General features: G+C 43.0%; 1 protein-coding gene across 1 annotated transcript in view; it reads right to left on the reverse strand.

The window, feature by feature from the left end:
• Positions 1 to 24,487, reverse strand: part of LOC117823220 (eukaryotic translation initiation factor 3 subunit H) — an 83,436-nt gene that overhangs the window by 48,734 nt on the left and 10,215 nt on the right. The window contains exon 2 of the mRNA XM_034698322.1: positions 17,504 to 17,660. Coding sequence (XP_034554213.1) covers positions 17,504 to 17,660 — 157 coding nt within the window. The remainder of the gene's footprint in view (positions 1 to 17,503; positions 17,661 to 24,487) is intronic.

A 24,487-nucleotide genomic window follows, 5' to 3' on the forward strand; every position in this document is an offset into this window, starting at 1 on the left:
GTTTGTTCCACGTGACGGAAAATTGATAACAAAAATGTGTGTTTCGAGTAATTTCTTAATCAATTAATCGATAGTCGATTAATTGTGGTCATCCCTAGTCCGAACATACATTCTCTGCCTGTTTTCAGCATGCGAGGTATGAGCTCACAGGGAAACCACCTCTTAGGCTTGAATGGGTAAGATGGTTGAATTAAGCAGTATCACACGATGGGATGTTAGACTGAATATCAGCACTGCTGGGATTCAGTGTCCTATGGGAGGCAAAAACAGCTGACTGCGGATAATCACGGCGTGCTGGTATTTGGCTCGTCTGAAGTGTGATACTTAGTGATGCACTGGAATGGATTTTTGCCAATATTCGATCTGCGGATACTTTTAAACTGATTTTGGCTGACATCGATACCAACACTGATACCAATCCAAGTACATCATTAGCCTGTGGAAGACCGCATCTTCCACCCCACTGAAGAGTGGGTAACAAGGGAAATGAATTCAGTGATTTTCTTGTTAAGCACCTTTAACCTTTGGGTGTTTGCTTTCTTAGCCGTTGAACGACTGAAGTAGAAGCTGCTGACAGGTTTCCACTTTTTCGCTCTTACTGTCAATTATTTGACAGTCAGCATGACGGTTCTTGAGGTGCAAAACAAATTGGTGATAATAAAGTGGTGTTGTTTTGCTTCTCGCATCACCCCCTAAGCATTGCAAACAGATGTTTATGCCATCTGTTTCCAAAACTTCAAGATACTTCCATACAGCTGACATGTTGAAGCCCTTTGTGGGTGCACGTAAGCGGTCATGGCATGTGCATCATTGATGTCACCTTATCGGACTTACATGTTGGCTAAAATTTTCATATCAGCCGGTGCTGAAAATGAATCTTTTGAGTTTCAGTCTGCCGCCGTCGATATCATGCCAATATTATCATGCATCCCTAGTTAGACTGCTTCAGTATAACGGTTGTAAAGTGGCAGATAGTAATGGACAGTCATTACCTACATCAGATTATTTCTGCTCAACTTTTACATGTTCAACACAGACTGAGTACTGAGTAGGATGAACAACGTGACCGCTCCCAAAAATGAAGGCAGAGGATTTAGAGCTCCTCCTGCTGAGTGGCTGCAGTTTAGGTTATAAAGCCAGCCTCCTCCATGTCAAACAGATAGATAAGAGAAGACATGAGTTGAACTTTAAAATCAAAATGGGACACAGTTCAGCTCTAATACTGGAGCAGACGCCCCATGTACAGAAGCTACAGTGCTTATGGCACTGGTTGTGGGATTGGTTCCCAGTAATGCATGATTTTCTGCATGTCAGGTGGAGATGTGTGGTCCAAAACATACATTGGACAACAGTTAAGACCACATTAGTTATTTAATGAATCTTATAGGGACAAATGTTTCACAGTCACAAAAGTTGAATTGGGAAGTGAAGCTCTTACTGTGCTGGTTTCACCCCAACGGGGGCGAAGAGATGATTTGTTACTGTTCCCTTTTTAAAGACAGTTTTATAATAATGGTGTCTGTTTTCCTCCAACTTTGCTCATCATTGCCACTTTCCTTCCTTCATTTACCGGCTCCATGTTTTGCTGTTTCTATGCCCCAGCATCTGTTTACTTCTTTCTTTAGTTGTTCCTGCCCTAACTCTCAATCTTTTGCTTGGCTGAACTCATTTTCCTTCCTAACTTGCGCTCTTTCAGCATCTCCTATCCTTACACCTCAAACCTTCCTTCCTCTCTCTCTCTCTTTCTCTCTCTCATACCACCCTCAGCCCTTTGCTTTATTTCTCCCATCCTTGTCACATCCTTCTCGCCTTTTTTACCTTTCGCCCTCCCTCTACTCCCACCAGCCCACCTGGATTAGCAGCCGTCTGCAGTAATGCATTGTGACCACCCCTCTCCCCTGCGCACACAGTCACACACAAAATTTAATGTGGGGCAGAATCGTGATGAGACAAAAGAGCGGATGAATAAAACAGTGGAACTGATGGCGATGGTGACGGCACCCAGGGGACCCACACTCTTGATTTATAACGCTGGGTGAGCATTCAAAAGCAGATACAGCCCCAGCTCGCTGCTAACAGCAGAGTTCAGTTGTATGCTAACGTGGGAGAGACAGCGAGTTCAGACGGCGACGTGGAGAGGGGGAGGAAGGAAAAGTGATAGGCAGGGGATATGGAGAAAAAACAATGAGTGAGATATTTTTTGAGCTTGGGGAAAGGCAAAGGTGCCATCTTGAAATCCCAAAAATAACAGCTCATGTGATATCTTCAATGTTTATTTATCTCCCATAAAGGTGGGCTGCCAAGTGATTTCTAATTAGCCTTACTGAGGGAGTGCAAGGAAAACGGAGGAAATCAATTTCCCATTTGGGGCAGGTAGAGTGATCTATTGAAGAGCTAACCCCAAGGAAGACCTTATCAGACCGGGAGAGGGCCATGCTTTTTACAAAACACCCCACACACACACACCCACACACACGTCTGCCTCACTGCATACTGAATAGTGTATTTACAGAGAAGAGTTGAGAGATCATGGCAGAGACGTTTTTAATCCCCCTGACTTCAATTAACCCACCGTGAAAATGTCCGCCACAGACAACTATTAAAGTCCCAAAAATGAAGGACTAACCTCCCAGACCCCACTGCAGGAAAAGGCTGATGTAATTGGCCTTAATTAGCTCCGTTTGTGTTTTCACTTCCATTGCTTTGCATTACTGTAAGAAGATTAACATTATTTATTTGTTTTTACAAACATTCCCTGCAGTGGACACTTGCCAACAACTTTCATAATCATTCAAAACAGTGTAGTAAACCAGCTGGAAAAGAGACACACACAAACAGGATTTTCAATCTCACCCAGCTCTGTTGTCCTCCACTGCAATCTTATGTCTTTTAAATGTGTAGCACAGCACAGCGTCGTTGTACTCTGTGAACACTATTTTAGTTTTTGTGATGACTTCACTATACCATGGAGAGAGAAAATTAAATCTTGGCCAACTATTGTTCAGCCTGGTATTGGGTCCATTTCAAATTTGGCTTCTTTGATATCCCCCAAAAAAGGCAAGGTAGGGGGGCTCTAAATAATGAAAACACCTGCTGCAGACTGAAGGAGCCAGAAAAAGAGAAAGGGAAGGGTGGATAAGAGGATGCTAGGAGACTGCAATCATCTAAAATCTCAAGAGGAGTAGAATATCCAATGGAGGTAGAAGAGACGAGTGGATGGACAATGATGGGTGGAGAAGAGCCAAAAGAATCTGAAGCAGATGATGCAGCTTTCCTGCCAGCTACAATCAAAGAAGAGTTGAAGTTCCCCCAACCAAACACTCTTACACTCCCTTTTCGACCGAGGCAGTTTCAGGGCCGGTTCGGAGCCGGTGCTCAATTGAGAACCGGTTTTTCGTGTTTCGCCTGTGAGTGAATTGGCTCCCGGCCGGGAAACCGGTTCCAGAGCGGCTCCAACTCTTTGCTGGTCTAGAACCGCGAATCGTTCAGGTCAGGGGCGATGGGAGGGGTTGCCGTGATCAAAAACCAAACGTGTTTGTCCTGCAGCGAAAAAAAATAAAAGAGACTAATGGATTCCTAGACAAAGCAGTGGTCGGCCTAGGAGACAAGCTGCTGTTGTCCGCCATTGTTGTTGTTGTGAGGCAAAGTTTGTGCTAGCACTGCTGGGAAAAGCGGGCACGTAAATCTGACGTCACGGGAGCTGTGTTGGTTCGTGAGTTCAACCAGCTCTGAACCAGCGGGAGCACCAGACCTAAAATACAACCTGGATTGCGTTGGTCGAAAAGAGGTATCAGTATTCCTTCATCTGAGCCAAATGTGAACCATGACATTAACACAAGTCGTGTTGATTTCACTTCAAAACATTGACCCAAGGAGTACAGAAGGAAGACTGTCTGCTACCTGATGGTTTTTCCATTTTGCAGACATCATGAAAGCCAGGCTGTGCTGCCTGGGCTCGCTAACATGCAAGTAAGCTGTAGTGACCCCCCTAAAGTGACTGAACAAACAGTTAAATACTAAACTGGCTGTCTTACATTCAGTGTTTCTCAAAACAAAGCTCTTTGAATATAAGCAATGTGGTAAGAATACAAAAGTGACCTGACATGTACAGCCACGCTGAGAGCAATAGCGTGTGTCTGCTAACTACTGCATCATAAATGTCAGGTCTGAGGAAAGAGTAAAATAAGACATGTTGAGTTGTATTTATCCAACAGTTACGAGGTGACCTTTAATCTGGAAAATTGCTTTCATATTGTCTAACATGAAAGGTCACACCCATTATAGTGTTTTAGAGCAGACTGGATGACGACAACGTGAAATGTAGCAGTAAATCAGGCCGACCTCTTTAAACTGCACCAGGTGGTTAGTCTCAGGAGAATAGGATCGTTGGCTCTTGATACACCAACGCCCCTCAAAGAGCTTATACCAAATACTGCAGTGAATAGACCAGCCAATAGATGGACTCATGAGAATCTGATTTAGAGTGGGTACTCTGCACATTGGACGTGGTATTGTGTTTGTGAATGACTTGAGGGGTCTTTTACACCGCTTTAGCACTCACTGCTGTCACACATGACCATGACAAATGATGATGTTTAAAGACAACACTTCTTTGCAGGTGGCACTAATAGCTCTCTCTCCTGTACAGCTTTCATGAACATGTTAAATTACATATATTCAGTTTGGCATGAGACGTTTTCAGCCTCTTTGCAGACACTTTGTCTTGCAATAACATGATTTGCTAGAGTGCAGTAGTTTTCAGTATGCACCATAACACTTGGATCAAACAGAGGCTTTCTTGAGAAAAGTGCTTCAAACGAAAATTGAACTCTTTGGCCACAACCACAGAATGTAGAGGTGGCGAAAAGAAAGAGAGACAGAAAAAAAAAATCCCTTTGCAAACTGTTAAACATTGCAGTGGATTTATTATTATTTGGATTTATGCTGCAGCCAGAGGCACGCAGGGGGCAGACTTTTCTCACAGCAAACATTTTGACTTGACATTCTGGAAAGGCACAGGTGTTCTAATAACATTAATGATTGCTCAGTGCAATTTAGGTTCCAGCACCTCCACACTGAAAGCAGCCATGATTTATGTAGTTAGTTACACCTTGTCATGTCAGTGTGCCAGGTCTGAGAAATGGCTAGTTCTGAGACTTGTTTAGAATATGCTTCTTTTTTTTAAAAATGCCAACAAGTCCAGGATGTTAATGGTACAGAGGCAGAACAAAATTGGAAACTGCTACAAAACAGGGATTATTAGCATGCTTTGAAATGAGCAATAATCGGGACCAATAATTTAATTAAAGCAGACCTAAATGATGAAAGTGAGACCATATGATCTGTTAGATTAATTGATTAAAGCAACACTGAAACATCAAATTCCATTATGTGCTTTGTAAGCGTTGATTAAATCACTAAACGTGTAACTGATGTGAAGCATAAGCTGTGTCATGGTTAAAAACTGAATTAATAACAATGGTTAATAGTTGTTTAAGACACATCCATGAAAACAAAGGAGCCTCTGGGAGATTTGGCGCTTTGTCTCTAGTCTTTCAGTTTCTTTTTTCTGCTTTAGTCTCAGCAGCCAGATATCCCATGCAGGGAGGCAGTTCTCTATCTCGCAGCCCAATCGTATTCACTTCAATCCAAAGTTGTGTGGCTAATTAGTTTCCTGAGTAATTCAAAGCATGGCAGCAGGAGTGACACAAACAACAAATAAACTGAAAAAAAAGAGTGCCAATCAGCAAAATCAACCCTGGTAATGACTACAGGTTGTTTATACATCATGACAAATTTCCATGCTCTTTTTAATTAAGTGTCTCATTAAGCCTGAAATGCGTACAACCTTTAATATGTTTTCTTGTCAAATGACCAAATAAAACACTCAATGGCCAAAATAGGAGCTTGGTGAGGAAACTAATGGGCAAGATAACCACCAAAACATTTATCTTATTACTGAAATCAGGACACACAGCAAAACAAGCACCCTTAAAAACTTGTTTTTATTAGCAGTGTGACAACTGTTCCTCTCCTCTGAGCCAATGTGAAGCAAGATGCGAGCCCAGACAGGGGGCCTGGCAGCCCCTACCACCTGTGTTGGGCAGAGAGTGAGTGAGCAGCTTGGCATGGAGAAGCAGGACAGCCAGAAGGAAGTGCAGATTTAAAAAATACTTTCAAGGACTAAACAAAACAGACATACATGCATGTAAATTATCCCTATGAAGTTTGTAAAATGAATTTTCTCTTATATAAAGTGAAGAATTGAAAAGTGACATTTCTGAATTGAAGGAGTATTTTTCTATGGTTGTCTTCAAGGAGAGTAAGAGGAACTGTATGAGGATCAAACAGAGAGAAAACTGTATTTTCTCGCATGAAATTCATGAGAATGCTGAAAGCTTGCACAGAATTTAAGACACTGCCAAAAATATAGATGTACTAAATAAAATTTTGAAAGCTGTTAAAAGGATTGGCTGCCCTGCTGAGCAACCTGCGACGTGAAATATACTTCCTACAAAAGGTTTTCATAGAAACGTAAATCTAACACAGCGGAAAAGAAGCAATCTGTTAAAATATCGGAAAAGGGTAATGGATGATGAAGTTGCTAAAGAGGGACCTGCAAATGATGAAGATGCCAAAAAAGGGTGTTGTAAATGATGAAGCTGATGCTTTTTGGATGATAATGATGAAGATAGTAATAAAATGAATGAAGATAGTGCTGAAACTGATTAACTAGTTGTTGAAGGTGATGCTGAAAATGAAGATGATGGTGAAGATATTGTGCGAAATAATTAACCTGTTGCTGGGGGTGATAAAGCTTTCAAAGATGATACTGAAATTAATTAGAATAAAAATAATAATAATAAATTCTATTTATAAAAGCGCTTAAACAATTTCTCAGACACTTTACACAAAAAATAATTTATAAAACAGATAACTAAAGAAAAGCAAACCAAAAAGAAAAAAATCAATCAATTATATGTTAAAAGCCTTTCTATATAGGTGGGTTCTGAGTCCGGATTTGAATGTGGTGAGTGAGAGAGAGACTCCCTGGCCCTGTCCCCCCAGGTTCGGTGCTTGGGTTTGCTGAGGTGGGGTAAGGAGGTTGGCATTGGTGGAGCGGAGGTTGCAGGAGGGATTGTACGGCTGCAGAAGGTCAGTGAGGTAGGAGGGAGCTCGGTTATGGAGGGCTTCATAGGTGATGAGGAGGATCTTGTACTGTATTCTGGAGGTGATGGGAAGCCAATGGCGGTTCTGGAGGACTGGGGTGATGTGGTCTCTGGAGCGGGTGTGAGTGAGGAGGCGTGCAGCTGAGTTTTGTATGTATTGTTATTTGTTGAGGAGGGTGTTGGGTGAACTGGCGTAGAGGATGCGATTGCAATAATCAAGTCTTGAGGTGATGAAGGCGTGGGTGAGTGTTTCAGCAGCAGTGAAGGAAAGGCAGGGGCGTAGACGGGCGATGTTTTTGAGGTGGAAGAATTCAGTTTTTGAAATATTGTTAATGTGACCTTCAAAGTTGAGTGACTGATCAAAAATGATACCAAGGTTACGGATGTGGGTGGATGCTGGAACAGTGGATTTGTCAATGTTGAGTGAGAAGGTTGGGCAGGTGGATTGATGGAGATTCTGATGAAATGATGGAGACGATGATGAAAATGTTGAAGATAGTGCTGGAGATGATAAAGATGTTGCTGAAGATGATGCAGAACTTGACAGTAGTACTAGAAATTGAAGAAGACGATGGTGAAAATGACGAGGATGGTGCTGAATCAGCAATACTAATAATAAGTTTAGTTTTGTAGCACTTATTATCATGTACCGCTTCCTCCCAAAAACAAAGCCTCCGCCGTCTATTCAAGCACACAATGTTCTTTAAAGTGATTGCTGGACTCAGGGACATCATTATCTCAGGAGGACATTGGTTGGGTTGTTACATCATTCCTCACTTTAAATGTATGTTGCTTTATCTATCAAGTAACTTGTGTTGAGAACAGAAGGTCAATCCGGGGGTAGATCAAACAATATGGTGCAGCACAAAGCAACGTGGGATAATGAAAGAAACCAAGAGAAGTACTTAAGGAAGTAGAGAAAGAAAGAGAGGCACATGGCTGGAGAGCAGGGCGGAGTGCGGCCTACTCACCTGCAGTGGAGAAAAGAAGGGGGGCGAGAAAGGAGGGAGAGGGGGAAAGTACTGAAGGATGAAAGGAGAGAAAGAGCAGGCTAATTTTGTTCTACCTTCAGGATACCTCGTCCTGCTGCTGAACACTGGTGACACGGGCTGAATATCAAACACACTTACTAAAAGTGGTGCTGAGCGACGCTTAGTTTGATGTAATCCCTCCTTACGAGTCAAACAGGCAACCCAATCATGCTTTATAAGCCTGCGAATTGCAGTGAGCAACACCCCATCAGCTGTTTAACAAAGTGGAATTTACAATTTACCCTGGTTCTTTTAGTGTTCACTGGTTTCTCTGTCAGATCTAACCAAGGAATCGCATCAATAAACACAACATCACACCATTGGATTGGAATTAGGTTTAAAAAGCTTTAATACGGATGAATCCTGGTGTCAGATTTGACCTTTTGACCTGAACTTTTGTTCTTCCTAAACTTCTCGGCCCCAGTCAACACTTCTTACAAATACATTACCAAAAGTATTCGCTCACCCATCCAAATGATCAGAATCAGGTGTCCTAATCACTTGGCCTGGCCACAGGTGTATAAAATCAAGCACCTAGGCATGCAGATGGTTTTTACAAACATTTGTGAAAGAATGAACCGCTCTCAGGAGCTCAGTGAACTCCAGCGTGGAACTGTCATAGGATGCCACCTGTGCAACAAATCCAGTAGTGAAATTTCCTCGCTCCTAAATATTCCACAGTCAACTGTCAGCTTTATTATAAGAAAATGGAAGAGTTTGGGAACAACAGCAACTCAGCCACGAAGTGGTAGGCCGTGTAACCTGACGGAGAGGGGTCAGCGGATGCTGAGGCGCATAGTGCAAAGAGGTTGCCGACTTTCTGCACAGTCAATTGCTACAGAGCTCTAAACTTCATGTGGCCTTCAGATTAGCCCAAGTACAGTATGCAGAGAGCTTCATGGAATGGGTTTCTATGGCCGAGCAGCTACATCCAAGCCATACATCACCAAGTGCAATGCAAAGCATCGGATGCAGTGGTGTAAAGCACGCCGCCACTGGACCATAGAGCAGTGGAGACGCGTTCTGTGGAGTGATGAATCACGCTTTTCCATCTGGCAATCTGATGGACGAGTCTGGGTTTGGAGGTTGCCAGGAGAACGGTACATTTCGGACTGCATTGTGCCAAGTGTGAAATTTGGTGGAGGAGGAATTATGGTGTGGGGTTGTTTTTCAGGAGCTGGGCTTGGCCCCTTAGTTCCAGTGAAAGGAACTTTGAATGCCTCAGGATACCAAACCATTTTGGACAATTCCATGCTCCCAACCTTGTGGGAACAGTTTGGAGTGGGCCCCTTCCTCTTCCAACATGACTGTGCACCAGTGCACACAGCAAAGTCCATAAAGACATGGATGACAGAGTCTGGTGTGGATGAACTTGACTGGCCTGCACAGAGTCCTGACCTGAACCCGATAGAACACCTTTGGGATGAATTAGAGCAGAGACTGAGAGCCAGGCCTTCTCGGCCAACATCAGTGTGTGACCTCACAGATGCGCTTTTGGAAGAATGGTCAAAAATTCCTACAAACACTCCTCAACCTTGTGGACAGCCTTCCCAGAAGAGTCGAAGCTGTAATAGCTGCAAAAGGTGGACCGACATCATATTGAACCCTATGGGTTAGGAATGGGATGGCACTTAAGTTCATATGTGAGTCAAGGCAGGTGAGCGAATACTTTTGGTAATATAGTGTATCTGGATATCTGTGAACAGCTGTATGTTGGGCTCTTCTTCCCAGCCAGCTGTTTGAAGCTGGTCAGTGAACTCCGTGCAGTGTGCCGCCGTTTGCATGAGATTGTAAAAATGGGAGCAGCTGCCCGCAGTTTTTTTTTTTTTTTTTTATCACAGCGGTTTAGAATATGAAAGATTGAAGACAGACCTCTGTAAACCCGTATGAGAATAGACAGGTGCATGGCGGAACATGCGAGGTTGAAACCAGAAAAAAATAAACGCCCACACGCTGTCAAAATTTGAGAGTGCAGTGACATTTTCAATAAAGGTACTCCCCATGTTGACAAGGTGAAGAGGTTGGGAACAGCCAACGGGAGTCAACCATATGGACCGACACACTGAAACAATGAGCTCAAGCTGCAGATGTAGGTGTCGCTTCTCAGTGGGATTGGCAGCAGAGATGCCCTTAGTTGAAGATCTAAAATTAATATTGAAGTATTGAAAACGTAGCTTTCGGCGGCGTAATAAAAGATGTAAATTTCATGTTGCTGTAATTTCTTTATTAAGGAACAATTCCCTGTGGTAAACTCTGCTACAGCCCTCCTGAATCAGCACACTCCCAGTGGAGGTTGTCTTTTTTGTGCCTGTTTGAAGGGAATAGAGGGATACAATACAGTGGTACAATACAGGGCTTGATGTAAATTTCCCATATGTCGTCATTGTGAACACTGTGTGTGTGTGTGTGTGTGCCAGCACAGCTCTTAGTTTTATCCCTGCAGAGAAGAGAACCACAGCAAATTAATATGCAACTTGTGTTCCTCCAGAGCACAAAAAGCCTCAAGAAAAACGGCCTGCACTTCTACACACCTTACCCCATATGTTCTGAAAATGATACAAGGACAGAGTATGCAAGGACATAGGAAATAGGAGGATTGGGGTCCGGCCAAGGTTTTATCTGAGGCCGACTGCTGCACGCACTCGATTTCTCTCTTTCTGTATCTTTTTCTAACTCATATTGGTCACACTGGCTGCCATCAACTGTCCTGCAAGTGCAGCTCCACAGTGGCACCTGTTGATAAAAAGCAGCATAGCAGAGACACACAGAAGTGCTTCCTCTGACACACACACACACACACAAAAAACACAGTCACGAATCCACCAATCCTGTCCATCTTTCTTTAGAGAGATTGAAGGAGAGGAGTAATTTAGCTCTGAGAGGCCTCTAGCAGGGAATGAGTCAGTGTAAGATGATACAGGTATACAAACACTGACACACAGAGACAACCCTGGTTCAGGCAAACACACAAACATAGAGCAGAGAGAGGTGTTCACACGTGCAGACCTGGCAGCTAAACGTGTCTGGAGTGTGTGGTTGGGGTTGAAAAGAGTGTGTGCTGCTCTGCTGAGTCTTTCTTGCCCTAAATCTGGAGCTTTATCTAGGGATGTAACGATTAGCTGGTGCGTATCAGAGAGTCAATACGGCAGTCAGAGTCAGGGCTCCATGGATAGAAAATACAGATTCAACCAAATTTAGCGAGAAATTAATTTTGAGAGCATTTGATGGCCCTCCCTTCTCCGCCAGGCTTCCAAATCACACACCTACTTCAGGCTGCAAACTTAAAGAACAGATAGAGAGCAAAATACTGAAGACTTATTGAAAAATGTACTTTTAGTGGATGGGCACTTCTGTACTAGTAACACTGGAGTTACTCCTTTTCACAGCACAATGCTCCTTACTCCAACTCCTCCTATTGAGGCCATTATTTAAAGTTTCTCTTTTTGCCAGATCATTATTTTTTCTAACTCAGTTATAAACACCAACTCTGTCGCTGCCCGTCTGCACCAGAGTTCGTGTCCAGTGAGACATCTTCAGGGACTGTTTATAATGTTACTCATTCAGAAGTCACTTTGTTCATCAGAGCTGATGTAGCATCAAGTATTGCTCATGCATACATGTAGCTTCAGTGCGTACAAGTTTAAAGTTTCAATAAAGTTCCAGGTTTTTGTATCATATAGATTTTGCATAGCTCGTTATCAGAACACCAGTGCTTGGCCTAGATATGGAGAAGAAGTTATTTTGCAGGTTTTCCTACAGTTTTTTTTAAGTGTGTCATTTCCTGGAGAAAAATGTTGATGAGTCATGCTGCACCTGGGGATGTATACTGATTTCTCATTTAATGGAATGCCTACTTGAATTTTGATGTGAGCCAGCTGGCAGTAATAGACTGAACTGTGTTTGTAGTTGATTTTTCTCATGGCACAAGCAAAGTCTTTATTTAGAGAGCAATTTTTAAATCTCCCATTAAAAACAGAAGGGGGTGTCCCAATCAGCTTTTATGGCCCTGATTTGATTCAGCTTTTTTCTGCCAAAAATTCCTGATCCAATAATTCGATATGCCCAGATACAGACAATTTTTTTTTTTTTTTTTTTTTACAGTAGAAACTATCATAATTGATCAATTATGAAGCATAAACTCATAATATTCAAAAAGTACATTATCTACTGGACTTGTCTATCTTTGTATTTGGGATCCACCAGTGTTGCAATTGAATTCTGTGATTAGTCTCATTCTGGCTGATTGTCGTTCCATGGCCTCAAGTAGAGAGCTTTTAATGGTCTTCATCACCTGGTCAGTGATCTGCTCTGAGGAAGAACATGTTTCAGGGCTGTTAAGGCTCACATCAGCTGTCTGCAGCTTCTGCACTTACAACCTGCATCAGCTCTTGAAAGAGAGATAAAACCTCCCCTGCCTTCTCCATTGATGCTGCTGGTTTGCTGTGAGTGATGTTGTGAATATGCCCTTGCATGTTACGTTGTTTGGACGGTGTATCAAATTGGTGGTATTGAATGTGAAACTATAGCTACCATTTGCAAAACACTCATATTTCATATATTATGGGTGACTGTTGCTCTCTAGTTTAAGATGCACTGCTGACATTATACCCACAGGGTTGCTGATGTAACAAACTGTCCTGTGTTTGGTTTATGATTTCACCTTTTGAACCATGTGTCCCTGGAGAGGAACCATTGGCTGACCTAAAGTGGTTGGGGTTGTTGCAATCTGGCTGGCTGTGCGTGTGTGTGCAGTAAAGTTTGAGCTGTGGATAGAGTTCCAGATCGATGTCCTGTTTATATTTTTCTTACTAAGAACACTTGGTTACCCTAATGTTAAGTTACAGCCAAGCACTAATCAGTTAAAAAATGCCACGGTCGGCTCTGATCCAATAGTTTAGATTCGTATTGAGACATCCCTAAAAAGAACCATACAGAAATAAAAGAAAGCTCACAAAGTTCAGTGTCACAGGCATCTGGAAATATAGCCATGACCAGTCTCACCATAGCTTCCCCCTCAAGAGCAAACATGTAAATATGCAGAATAAATTAGCACTGCTAGCTAGGGATGTAAGGATACACTCAACCCACGATTCGATTCAAATCCCGATTTTTGGTTCAGGTTACGATTCACTCACGATTCTCTAACGTTTTCAAGAAAACTGGATTGAACTCAAAATTTAAATAACTTCTTTTATTTCAATTCTCAGATATGGACAGTTGCAATATTTTTCTCTTATATTTCTTTGTAAACATAGTAATCCTTTTTCATTTTTAAGGTGTGTTGTAACTTAAATAAAACCACTGCACACTTTTTTCAGCACCTTCAAAAAAACTCAAAATGACTGTTCAAAAATACCTTGTTGGAAAATTTCAGAACAATTAGAGAAATGGAAAGTGAACGATTCCCAAATGAAAGTATTAAATATTAAATATAATGCGGTAAATCTTTTTAAATAGACTAAAGTGCAGATTATGCTCCTGGTTTGGAATTGAAATGTTTTTCTACAGGAATATCAGGGAAAGCCAAAATGCTGCCGTACCTCAGACTTGAAACACAAAGGTGCATCCTGACCTGCTCAGTCTTCACCTGCTGCCGCCATGTATGTTACGCTCAACTCAGCGAGTGACGAGAGAGCAGCACAAGAGACTAAATGATGTTGAACAAGCGGAGTATAATGCAGATAGCTTCTTCTATTGTTTAAAAATAATATTGCAACACAAATTGTGTTGAATGGATTTTAATCCACCTGTAGTGGCTTGCTTTCGCCAAACGAAACAAAACACCTATAAGCCACTGAGGGGCTGCTTTACCGGGACTCAGTTGACGCGTCCTCCTCGTCAGGATGAATGAATGAAGTCCGCTCGTGCTCTGACATCAACAGGTTTATTATACCGACATACAATATACGGACAGCCGATCAATCCACACTTGCATCTAATCGAACTTGTAGAATTACAGGCTTACATCTATTGTAGACAATACGATGACAAAACATAACGAAACGGAACGAGATGGAACGTGACGGAACGAGACGGTCAAAAACTGTTTGCTACCCGGTAGGCAGCTCACCTGCCACTGATTGAGTCTTCTTCCCTATATGCTTTCTAACACCTGGTTTGACACACCCGCCACCTAGTGTCCACACAAGTGCATCAAACACACAAACAGTCCACACATAATATTGACACACACATGGCTCTAACACCACCCTTATTTGTATTGATATTTTACCGTCTTGTGATATATCCTTACATCCCTACAGCTAGATGTTTAATGGGAACTCGTAACCGATCAAACATTATTTCTAAACATGGGGTTGTTCGGGCATTTATTTCACAGTACAGCGCATCTTTAAAAAGTATTCATGCTCAAGGATGAAGTTTAAAGATCGTCAGTGAAGATGTGACTGCTTTGAAGCCCAACTCATACTTTCTGTACAGACTGTTGTTCTGGCATCGAGCCCAACATCAGCACTGATGAGACACTGACAGTTGTGAGAGAGCAAGCAAGAGAGTAGAGAGAGTGAAGGAGAGAGAGAGAAAGAGAGAGAGGGAGAGGGTGGTATGGCTGGTCAGTTGTGTGCGTGGGAAGACAATTCCGGCTGAAGTAGGAGAGAACTAACTGAATGTACAGACATAAAATCCATTTTGCATGTTGCAGTGGGATCATTTCGAGTTGCATTTGTTTCAAGTAACTTCTGTTTTCTGTGGTTGTGACTGAGTAAATAAAATTCTGGTGTGGAATGCACTCATTTCTGCAAACAGAGACGGCTGCATCCTGACGACTGCACCGACATCTACTGTACGCTGTGCTTTTCACAATTTGAAATCGTTCCGACAACACGCGACATAAACAACATGGCTGACTCCCAGCAAATTATCATGTCGACTGTGGCTGTGTAGTGACAGTTCACACAGAGTCGATGACATTCTGCTGCTGGATCCAAAAGCCTGTTGAAGTGCTGTACGTTTTTAAAAGATTTCATAGCGAGGCGCTTCTCACTGAAGACCTTGTTAACTTAAAGAGAGTGACAGATGGAGAATTTTGCGCATCAAAAGTCAACAACACAACAAGATTGGACACTCAGCAGCACAGACGCACAGGGTGAGCTGACACTAACGACCTTTAGCCACCACTGCTGCTTGTGTGTCTGGGAGAATTTCTGACAGTTGCTTGTTAGCAGAGGAGGCCTGTTAGAGCAGGATTTTCTCCCTTTCCTCTGTTTCCCACATCTCCTCACCTTCCCATCCGTCTTCCTGGCTCGCAGCAGATTTTGTTGCGCTAACAAGGAGCGGGTAACAATGAGGCAACATATGGCACAGGTTTAGGTCAGAGGACACGGCACCCTTTGTTACAAGAGCTGATGCGACGTGGGAGGTGAAAGAGGAAAGCGTGCGCGAGGTGATAAAGGCTAAATCAAATCCTGTGCACGTTTGTACCACCCACTTGTAGCACTAACTCAGGATGCATTCCATCTCTGCACCACTGCCCTCACACATCAAGCCTGCTACTGACAACATAGGACACTGAGCTCCTACTTAGCTTAGTTTAAAGTCAGCGTTGTCCTTAACTCTACACCTGGGGACGTCTTATGTACACAAACCTCAGAGAAAACACACACTGACAATTCAACAGCTGCTGATATGACTGTTTTCTGGCTCCAGGCATTGGTAGTCTTTTCTGACTCCTCCAGCATCGCTCTCAAAAACACATCCAATGAACAACACACAAGTTGGCATAACAAGGAGCATTTCAACCATGAGTTCTGGGGTCTTTTAGCCCCCTGACCTACTTTCCCCTGAACTAAAAGGTTCCTGTGCCCCCCATTGTTGTCTGCATTTCAACCACAGGCTGAAGTCTCGGGTAGATTGTGCAAATCAGGCCAGTGACGTATGGAGGGGGAAAAAAGGTAAATGCACTACACCACCAGACCAGTAGAGGGCAGCAAAACAAAGATGAATGCCATTCATACAGATGACACCATAGAGGCAGACGGACAGGCAGGTATCATTATGAGTAACACAACAGTTAGCATGAAGAGACTCAGCTGGCGCTGTTTTAGATGGTGCTATATTTCATCAGATGGATTCACTGAATTAACACGAGTCGCCGGTGATTTGGTTTAAACCGCGACCCTGTTAACTGGAGACTCTCAGTCGGATGCATCCCTCATAAACGTCTTTAGACGATCATTAAATATCTGATGAGGATATTGAATCTTAAAACTCCCTCAGTGTTTCAAGAGCTGTGTAAACTCCACACACACCGTTACGTTCAGCTGAAGGTCTCCAGTTTACAGGGTCACTTTTAAAACTGTAACACCGGGAGAGACGCATTCACAGTGGTCTGACAGAAGACTACTGTTACAAGCTGCTAAATCAAGAGAATCACAGCTCCTTCTTTTGAAAAGTACACACACATACAAAAAAGATAGAACAAATAAAAACTAATGAAAGAAAGAGAAATCAAGTGAATCACAGATGTGTGTGATGTTATTGTGGACAGTGGGCAGAATAAAAACACCCACCCATTCAGCATTGCAGGCCCTGCCCCCCGGAGGTCCCGTGACCTTTGAAAAGTACTACCCCCCTAGCAGGGGCTTTTTAGGGAGGAGATTATCTACCCCTGAACTAAATTTAGACCCTGGGTCCACTGGTCGAAACGCACTAGTTCCGGGGTGAAGTTCCTCTGGTTAAAAAACGTCTACAGTGATGCTCGTCACGCCTGTAATTTGGGTGGTTGGAGGTTACCTTCCTGGATACTGCTGCAGTTTTTCAGGGACCAGTCCCACCTTGTGTCCAGGACCAGTTGCTCCCATTGATACTTTAATTGCTTTTTCACTGAATTTGTTTGCGGCATTGTTCGGCTCTTTGCAGCTCACCTGTCAAGGGCACGATCCAATTTAATTAAACAATGACCCACAAAAAGTTTGTTAAACCAAAACAATGCACCATTTTACACTTAATAATTTCAGAGCGACTTGGTGAGTGGGTGAACACTGCTTCTAAAAAATGAATTATCCAAATTCAAATTCTTCGTGGCCTTCAGTCGAGTTTAAAAAACAAAAAGACATCAATAATGATGTTTTTAAGTTGGAAACAAGCAACGATAAAAGCCTACATTTCACTAAACCAACTCCATATCCACCATCCCACATATCCCCTGAATGCTGTCAAAAGAAGTGTAACCAACATTTGTTTATTTGGCATAGTTCTAACCTTGTGTGAGTGATGAGTGCGTGTATTTCCAAGCTGCAGGAGAGGGTTGAGGGTTTTAACAGAAAGGGAACACTGCTCTCTTACCTTCATCAAAGTCTGCATCGTCCTCGGTGTGCTGGGGGAAGGGGAAGCAGTTGGTAATCTCCAGCCGGTCCTCGACTACCAGACCCAGCAGGACTCCCTGAACCACCTCGCTGCCCTGGCCTTCTTCCTGGTAGTGCTTGATAATCTTCAGCACCACCTGTGAAAAAAAGAGGAGAGAGCTCTTTCACTGAAGTACTGCGACAGACTTGAGGTAGGGAGCGAGGAAAAGAGGCTTTACCTTCCTTTCAATAACACTTTCTGGAAATGATTTTATTTCCTGAACCGAGGCTAATTTATTTATCGCGCCGATTGTTTGTTCATTCTGTAGCTGCTGCAGCTTTTCTTGTTATTGTATTTTACCCTCTCTTGATTCATGTTATTCAATTCAATTGTGTCTCTGCTCGTCATGTAGATTTGTACTCATTAGCTCGTGTTAGGGTTAGTTTGCTTGAGACGTTTTATGTTTCTTCACAAACCCCTCAGGTTTTCATGCCTCTTGCAACAGATTTCCCTCCTAAGTTCTTTTGCACATGATGTGGAATCAAAGAACAAATACAGAAGACCGTTTAATTAATACCAATGGGAAACAAATGTAAACACAAGTAATGTTAATTTATCCAATGTGTCTGAAAACTGAATTCCTATGTGCTGAAGAGTATCTTAAGTTTGAAGTGTTGACTTTCAACATGATTAGGAAAACTTGGTGTGCTTTGAAATGCGAGTGCGCTGGAACAGGAAGCACACTTTAACTCCACTTTAAGAAACTAACAGTGAGTCTTTAGTCAATGTTAGCACAACATGGAGAATTTAAAGAATCAAACATTAAGAGCTGAGTGGAAACCTCTTCAGCAGCATGAAAAGAGTTGAGTCTCAGTGTGTGGCCGCTCACATTCAGCTCACAGAATATTGATGTAGTGAATGTGTGAAGATGAGCTGGAGTTAAGGATGAACCTGGCGTGCAGGGGTTACATAAATACTGCTGCAGCGCACTGGAAACAAATCATTAGATTTTACAGAGATGAGCTCTTGTCTATTGACCGTGTTCTGCAGTTACAGGTGCTAATGCTTACATTGGCCGGCCCACCCTGGACTGATTTACCACCTCCACTCTCCTTCTCTACATCTGTTTGGTTGAGGCAAAAAAACAACAACACAATGCTGGGGAGACCGTTTGATACATTACCACTCAAATGTGTTACCAGAACTCATGTTTGGAGACACAAGTGTGTTGTTACTCCAAATACTTTCCTCTCTGGTAGACTTGATTCTCATTATAACTCACTGGTATGCAGATACCTTGCATTTAGGTAGTTACCCAAGATGTGATAGGGAGACATTTTTTTAGACATATTTCAAAAGTGTTACCCAGTTTATATTTAAACTTTAGAGAAAACGCATCTCTAAACTGTTTATGTGATGCCTTCATGTTGAATTTTTACCACCATATCCCAAGGTTACTTTATTCCTGTTTTGATAAACATACATTTCTTTTGAAAGGACACAAATACTTTCACATGACATTAGAGTTATGTTGTAAATAAAAACAGCAAAGAATATCAAATGTTGGAGCGCTGGTTGGCCTGGAGAATGGAGCGTGAGTCCCATGTACTGAAGCTATAGTCCTTGTCACAGCGGACATTGGTTCGACCCCCAGCCTCAACCCTTTCCTGCATGTCCTCCCCCACTCTGTACTCCACACACTTCCTGTCTCTCTTCAGCTGTCCTATCCAATTAAGGAACAAATGCCTGGAAACATCGCTTTAAAACATGTTCGATGTATAAGCACCTTCTGCAGAGACATCAGCTCTTAGCCGTGACACAGTTCTTCTAACCACAGAGTAAAAACACAAGTGTTGTGTTTTTTTTTAAAGCTCATGAGAGAAACCTTTGGTTTGCATTGATTTTGGCGCCCCTTGGTGTGGGAAATAAACAAGGGCAGTTTCTACAGTGTCTTGTTGTATAGAAGTAATCTCATTTGTTGTTGATGATCTTGTTTTTTGTTGGAGGTTACAAAAAGGCACCCCTCAAAGTTTTAGTCTGACCCGCTAAAAATTCCTTAGAGGAGCTTCAATAACTACTTAATGTATCAACTACATTTTCAGATCGAAAACTAAACTAAAATATATTTTTGGGCATTTTTACCTTTATTGATAAGACAGCTGTAGAGAGACAGGAAATGTGGAGAGTAGAGAGTGGGGGAGGACATGCAGCAAGCGGCGAGGACCATAGCCTCTGTATGTGGGGCGCTTAGACAGCTAGGCCACCAGCTCACAACAGAATAGATTTTTAAGGCAAAAACTAACTTTGAGTTTAAAATGTGCATTTATATTATTTTTTTAGGCCTGGTTGTAGTAGCTACTTAGCATAGTGCTTCAGCACTCAATTTGATAGGATGTCACTCGAGCAGGTTACTAAAACCAGATTATTGGGAGTCATTCTAGAAAATCTTCTGTCCTGGTCAGACCACATTGATTATAATGTGTTGAGGATGGGAAAGAGCATTGCGGTCGCAAGGAAATGTTCTGCTTATGTTCCACAGTCTGTTGTGATTGATGTTGTTCAGTCACTTGTGCTGTCACATTTGGAGTACTGTCCGGTTATCTGGTCTAGCTCTGCTGAGGAAGCACCTTAAGAAACTTCAACTGGCGCAGAACAGAGCTGCCAGATTAGCGCTACATTGCAATTTCCGTACCAGTGTCTGTGAGATGCACAATCAGTTACATTGGGTGACTGTGGAGGAAAAAATACAAACAACTATCCTGTACTTCATGAATAACGCAGCCTGGAAAAACACCTCAATCTTCTTTCAAGAAAAGCTGGTGGTTCGTGCCACAAGCACACTATGAGTCAAGTGAGTTCAGAGCGCCTGGCTTTACCTAACCAAAGGACAAATTCCTTGATGCGAACTGTTTTATATAGAGGATTTACTGCCTGGAACATGCTTCCCATCGCTAATAGAAAACTCAAGGACAAAATGTCTTTTAAAAAAGTCAGCAAAAGATTCCTTTCAAGCTTGAGGTAGATTCAATTATTACCTGTTGTGATCTTCTGACTGTTTTGGTATTCTTTGTATTATTTTCTATTTCTCTTTTAGATTATTTCTTTCTCAGGGTTGCTATGGCTTATTTCATGTCCAGCAACATTTTATTATATATTCTAAGATGTTTTGAATTGTGGTTGTAAATTATTGTTTTTTATTGTTATGTGTGGAACCCAGGAAGACTAGCGACCACGTTGTGGAAGCTAATGGGGATCCGAATAAAGAATAGTATTCTAGCTTCCAGTTAATAAGTGAGGCAAAAAGTGAACAATACAACACATACCCTGAAATTTGATACTCAAAAAACTTCAATGACTAAAAGACCATAACTCAACCTAAAGGCATTTTGTTTCTGCCCCTCAAAGGTGACTCAGCTACAACATGCTGTGGTCGAGTCCACCGAAGTCAACAGCATGTCTCTTTGCACAGCAGGTCTGCAAATGTCAGTCAGACTGCTGCAGAGGGAGCAGCACACAATGAGTGGACACTGATCAGTGAGAAAATACGTCTCATCTGCTTCTGACATCTAAAAGAACGGGCTGCAGCGTTAAGAAACTTCACGCGTCCGTGCTCGTTCAGTGAGAAGACGTAACGTTTCAGTTAGACTGGGCACACAGCACATCGAATGTCCAGAAAATCTACCTCATCCCTAAAACACCCTTTACATGGATACTCAAATTGCATCATAACTCCTCAGGCACCGTTCTGCACTCCTCTCCTTCTGGAAGCTCTTATATAAAGCACTGCCAAAAACTTGTTAAAGAGGAAAGTCTGGGACAAATCTCAGACAATCAGCAGCGGGGTTGAGTGGTAAGTTAAGTGGTAAGCACCACCTGCAGGCTTCTACACTGGTGCATCACTGATCTTTGTTGCGTACAAAATGGTAGTTAGTATTCAGCACGGCTTAGCAATTTACACCAGGGAGAGGGAGAGAGAGAGAGAGAGAGAGAGAGAGAGAGAGAGAGAGAGAGAGAGAGAGAGAGAGAGAGAGAGAGAGAGAGAGAGAGAGAGAAGGCTCACATAAAGAATAAAACCTGAATTCAGTGAAATTTCATGAAAAATGCTCTCCTCGTACTGTGGGAGGGTATATTTGGACTTGTAGTCTGATATCCCACTGAGCCGTGCCTCATCTGAGCAGGGTGTCCATGCATCATCGTGTGTGTTTAATTTTTAATGCCAGATAAAAATGGGCCAATAGGACAAGCCTCCACATGATTGAGGAGCTGGTTTAAGGTCTGCTTCACCGACACCAAGGACACCAGCCTCACACACACACACACCTACACGTCACGAGACACACTGACCGGCAAAATGCAGAAAGCAGCCAAGGCGGGCGCGGAGAGTGAGGCGGAGAGCGTCTGAATGAGCGCGAGGAGGATGTGAGGCAGGAAGCACAGCAGTGTGTACGGGGAGAGCATAAATCATGCTGATAACCATGTGGGCAGGTCACAGCCGGAGGCATTAATAATACACACATACACACACATAGACGAAAGAACAGGGTGGTAGTCCTGGGGCCACGCTCGAAACAAAACACCCATCATCACCATGAGGAAGCTCTTACTTGTCTCGCGAGCTCCCACACACACGTGCGTACACACACACGCAACTGTCCTGGGAGATGATTTATTTCAATAGAGTGCTGGACCTGTCATGCAACAAGTACAAGGGCCAGGGGTGGTAGAGGAGCGGAGCAGAGAGACAGCATGGGAAGGGGGGGAGGGAGGGAGCGGGAGGGAGGAAAAACAAATCTCATTCCCTGCCTGCCTGCCTGCCTCAGCTCGTCTGACGGAGAGGAGAGGGAGGTCTGAGGAATAGGTCAGAGGGGGGAGAGAAATTGATGGAGAGAGGGGGAGAAAATGTGAGAGTGAGAATTTGATGGGGAAAGTGGTGGAAGGAAGGGGAGGTGGGGGGGCAGGAAGTGCAACCATGAATATGTAAGAGAGAGAAACCTTGAGGCCTTGAGGAATTATATCAAAAAGTGGGCAGGTAGGTGGGCACAAGGAGAGCAGACAGGTGAAGCAATGACAGTGAGGCAGTAAAAGGGGTGAGGGGGGGTGTGTGTGAAGGGGGCCAGTGAAAGTCCTCAGAATCAGCAAGTCCTGGGTGCTTTACAGAGCCCACTGCCCCCCCACCCCACCCTTCCCCTTTGAGCTTTGGCTCCTTTTTCTGCCCGCAAATAGCTTTTCAAGTCTCCCTCCATCAGTGAGAGCAGATAGCACAGATACACAATGCTTCTGCTATCTAACTCTTGGCAATCTGTTCATCTCACACTTAAATAGCATCCGTCTGGGAGAGGAGGAGATGGGAGATGGACTCATGGCCAAAAACAACACCAGGAAGGTCAAATAAATAAAGCTAAATTGGTGCACAGCTCTAAGAAAAACTCCTGAATCTACAGAAAAGCTTTAAAGACGGGATGTGAGGGAGCGTCTGGATGAAAGGAGAGGGATGGGCGGACGGAGGGAAGGAAGGAAGGAGGTTTCAGTGGATTTGTTCTGCAGGCTTCCTGATGCTGAGTAAATGCCATCAGGTATTGTAAGCAAAGCCTTGAAAGTCCCATGTTTGTGCAAACCTGCATGCACACCCACGCACACGCACACACACACACGCACACAGTCATGGTTTCTCTGCCGTACTGTCTGTCCTGCTACTTTCTCTCACATGGTTTTATTGATCTAGCTCACCAGCAGCTAGCCGAGTGAGCTCGCCTCATGTGGAGAGGCCCAAGATTGATATGTGGACAGCGTATTATAAATCAACAAGCTTAAAATTGAATTGTGCAAAATCAATTGCGGTCCAAATCCCCCGTTGGCTGCCTTTAATTCTCATCATAAATCTTCTCTCTCGCTCACACAAAAGGGCCCGCATTCCCGCCACAACAGAGCTCAAGTTATGAGAAAGTACAGCAAGAGAGACGATCCCTTAATGAGTTTTCTTTTGCACCGCTGATGTGGAGACCAACTCTACAATCAACACTGGCTGCAACATGCTCCACAGAGGAACACTTCTGGGTAACGCTACAGATGAGGAAGACTACGGTGTCTGCAAACTGAGGCTGTGCAATAATTCAATAATGATAATTATCATTATTAGGGGTGTAACGATTCATTTTAACAACGATTCAATTCGTATTATGATTCTTGGTTGCCGATACAATTAAAGGACGATATTGGTTCATTTAGAACAATACGATCCAAAACGATTGAGTGACTTTTTAGCCAAAAAAAATCAACCAGTGTGACTGTGAGATAAACACCTTGATACTGGACAGTCCTAGATTCCTGTTATTGCCATGATGTTTTTGGCCCGAGCCGAGTTTTGTCCTAGTCCCTCACTAAACATGCTGGCGAGGCCTGAGGCTTCTGCAGAGCTGATGTTACCTTGATGAACACTACAAGAAGTGCCTGGACGGTCAGCGTTGTGTGAAATCCCATGGCGCCTTAGTAGGCGGCTGGATAGATTTGTTGTATTGCCGTGGTAATTTACTTGACCTTTACATATCCTACAAACTAGGGCTGTCAAAATTGCTCCAAAATGACCTTCGAATATTCACTCTTTAAAAAAGCCCATAGGTTCGAACCATTCGAATATCTATATTTGCGCATTATGTCAATAACAGGTGGACAAACTGATACAAGGAGACATAAATACTTGTATATGTATTTTTATTTAAGATATAACATGCCTAAAACATACCTACACTTACAAAACAAGTAAATGACCTAATGGTCTATACCGTAACACTTTGAAGACCTCTCGCTCGCCCCCCTCCCCTCTCTGTGCGCAATGTGCTGAGTGAGTGCTGAACAAGACTTGTGCGAGCAATTAAAGGTCCCGACTCTTGTCCCTAATATAGGCAGGCTTCATTCAGTGATTGAAGCAAATATTATTAACATTAATTGAAGTTTAAGATGAAAAATGAAAAAGTAGTTCACTTACAT

The sequence above is a fragment of the Notolabrus celidotus genome, chromosome 12 (genome assembly GCF_009762535.1).
Source record: "Notolabrus celidotus isolate fNotCel1 chromosome 12, fNotCel1.pri, whole genome shotgun sequence".
In the NCBI taxonomy this organism is placed as follows: domain Eukaryota; kingdom Metazoa; phylum Chordata; class Actinopteri; order Labriformes; family Labridae; genus Notolabrus; species Notolabrus celidotus.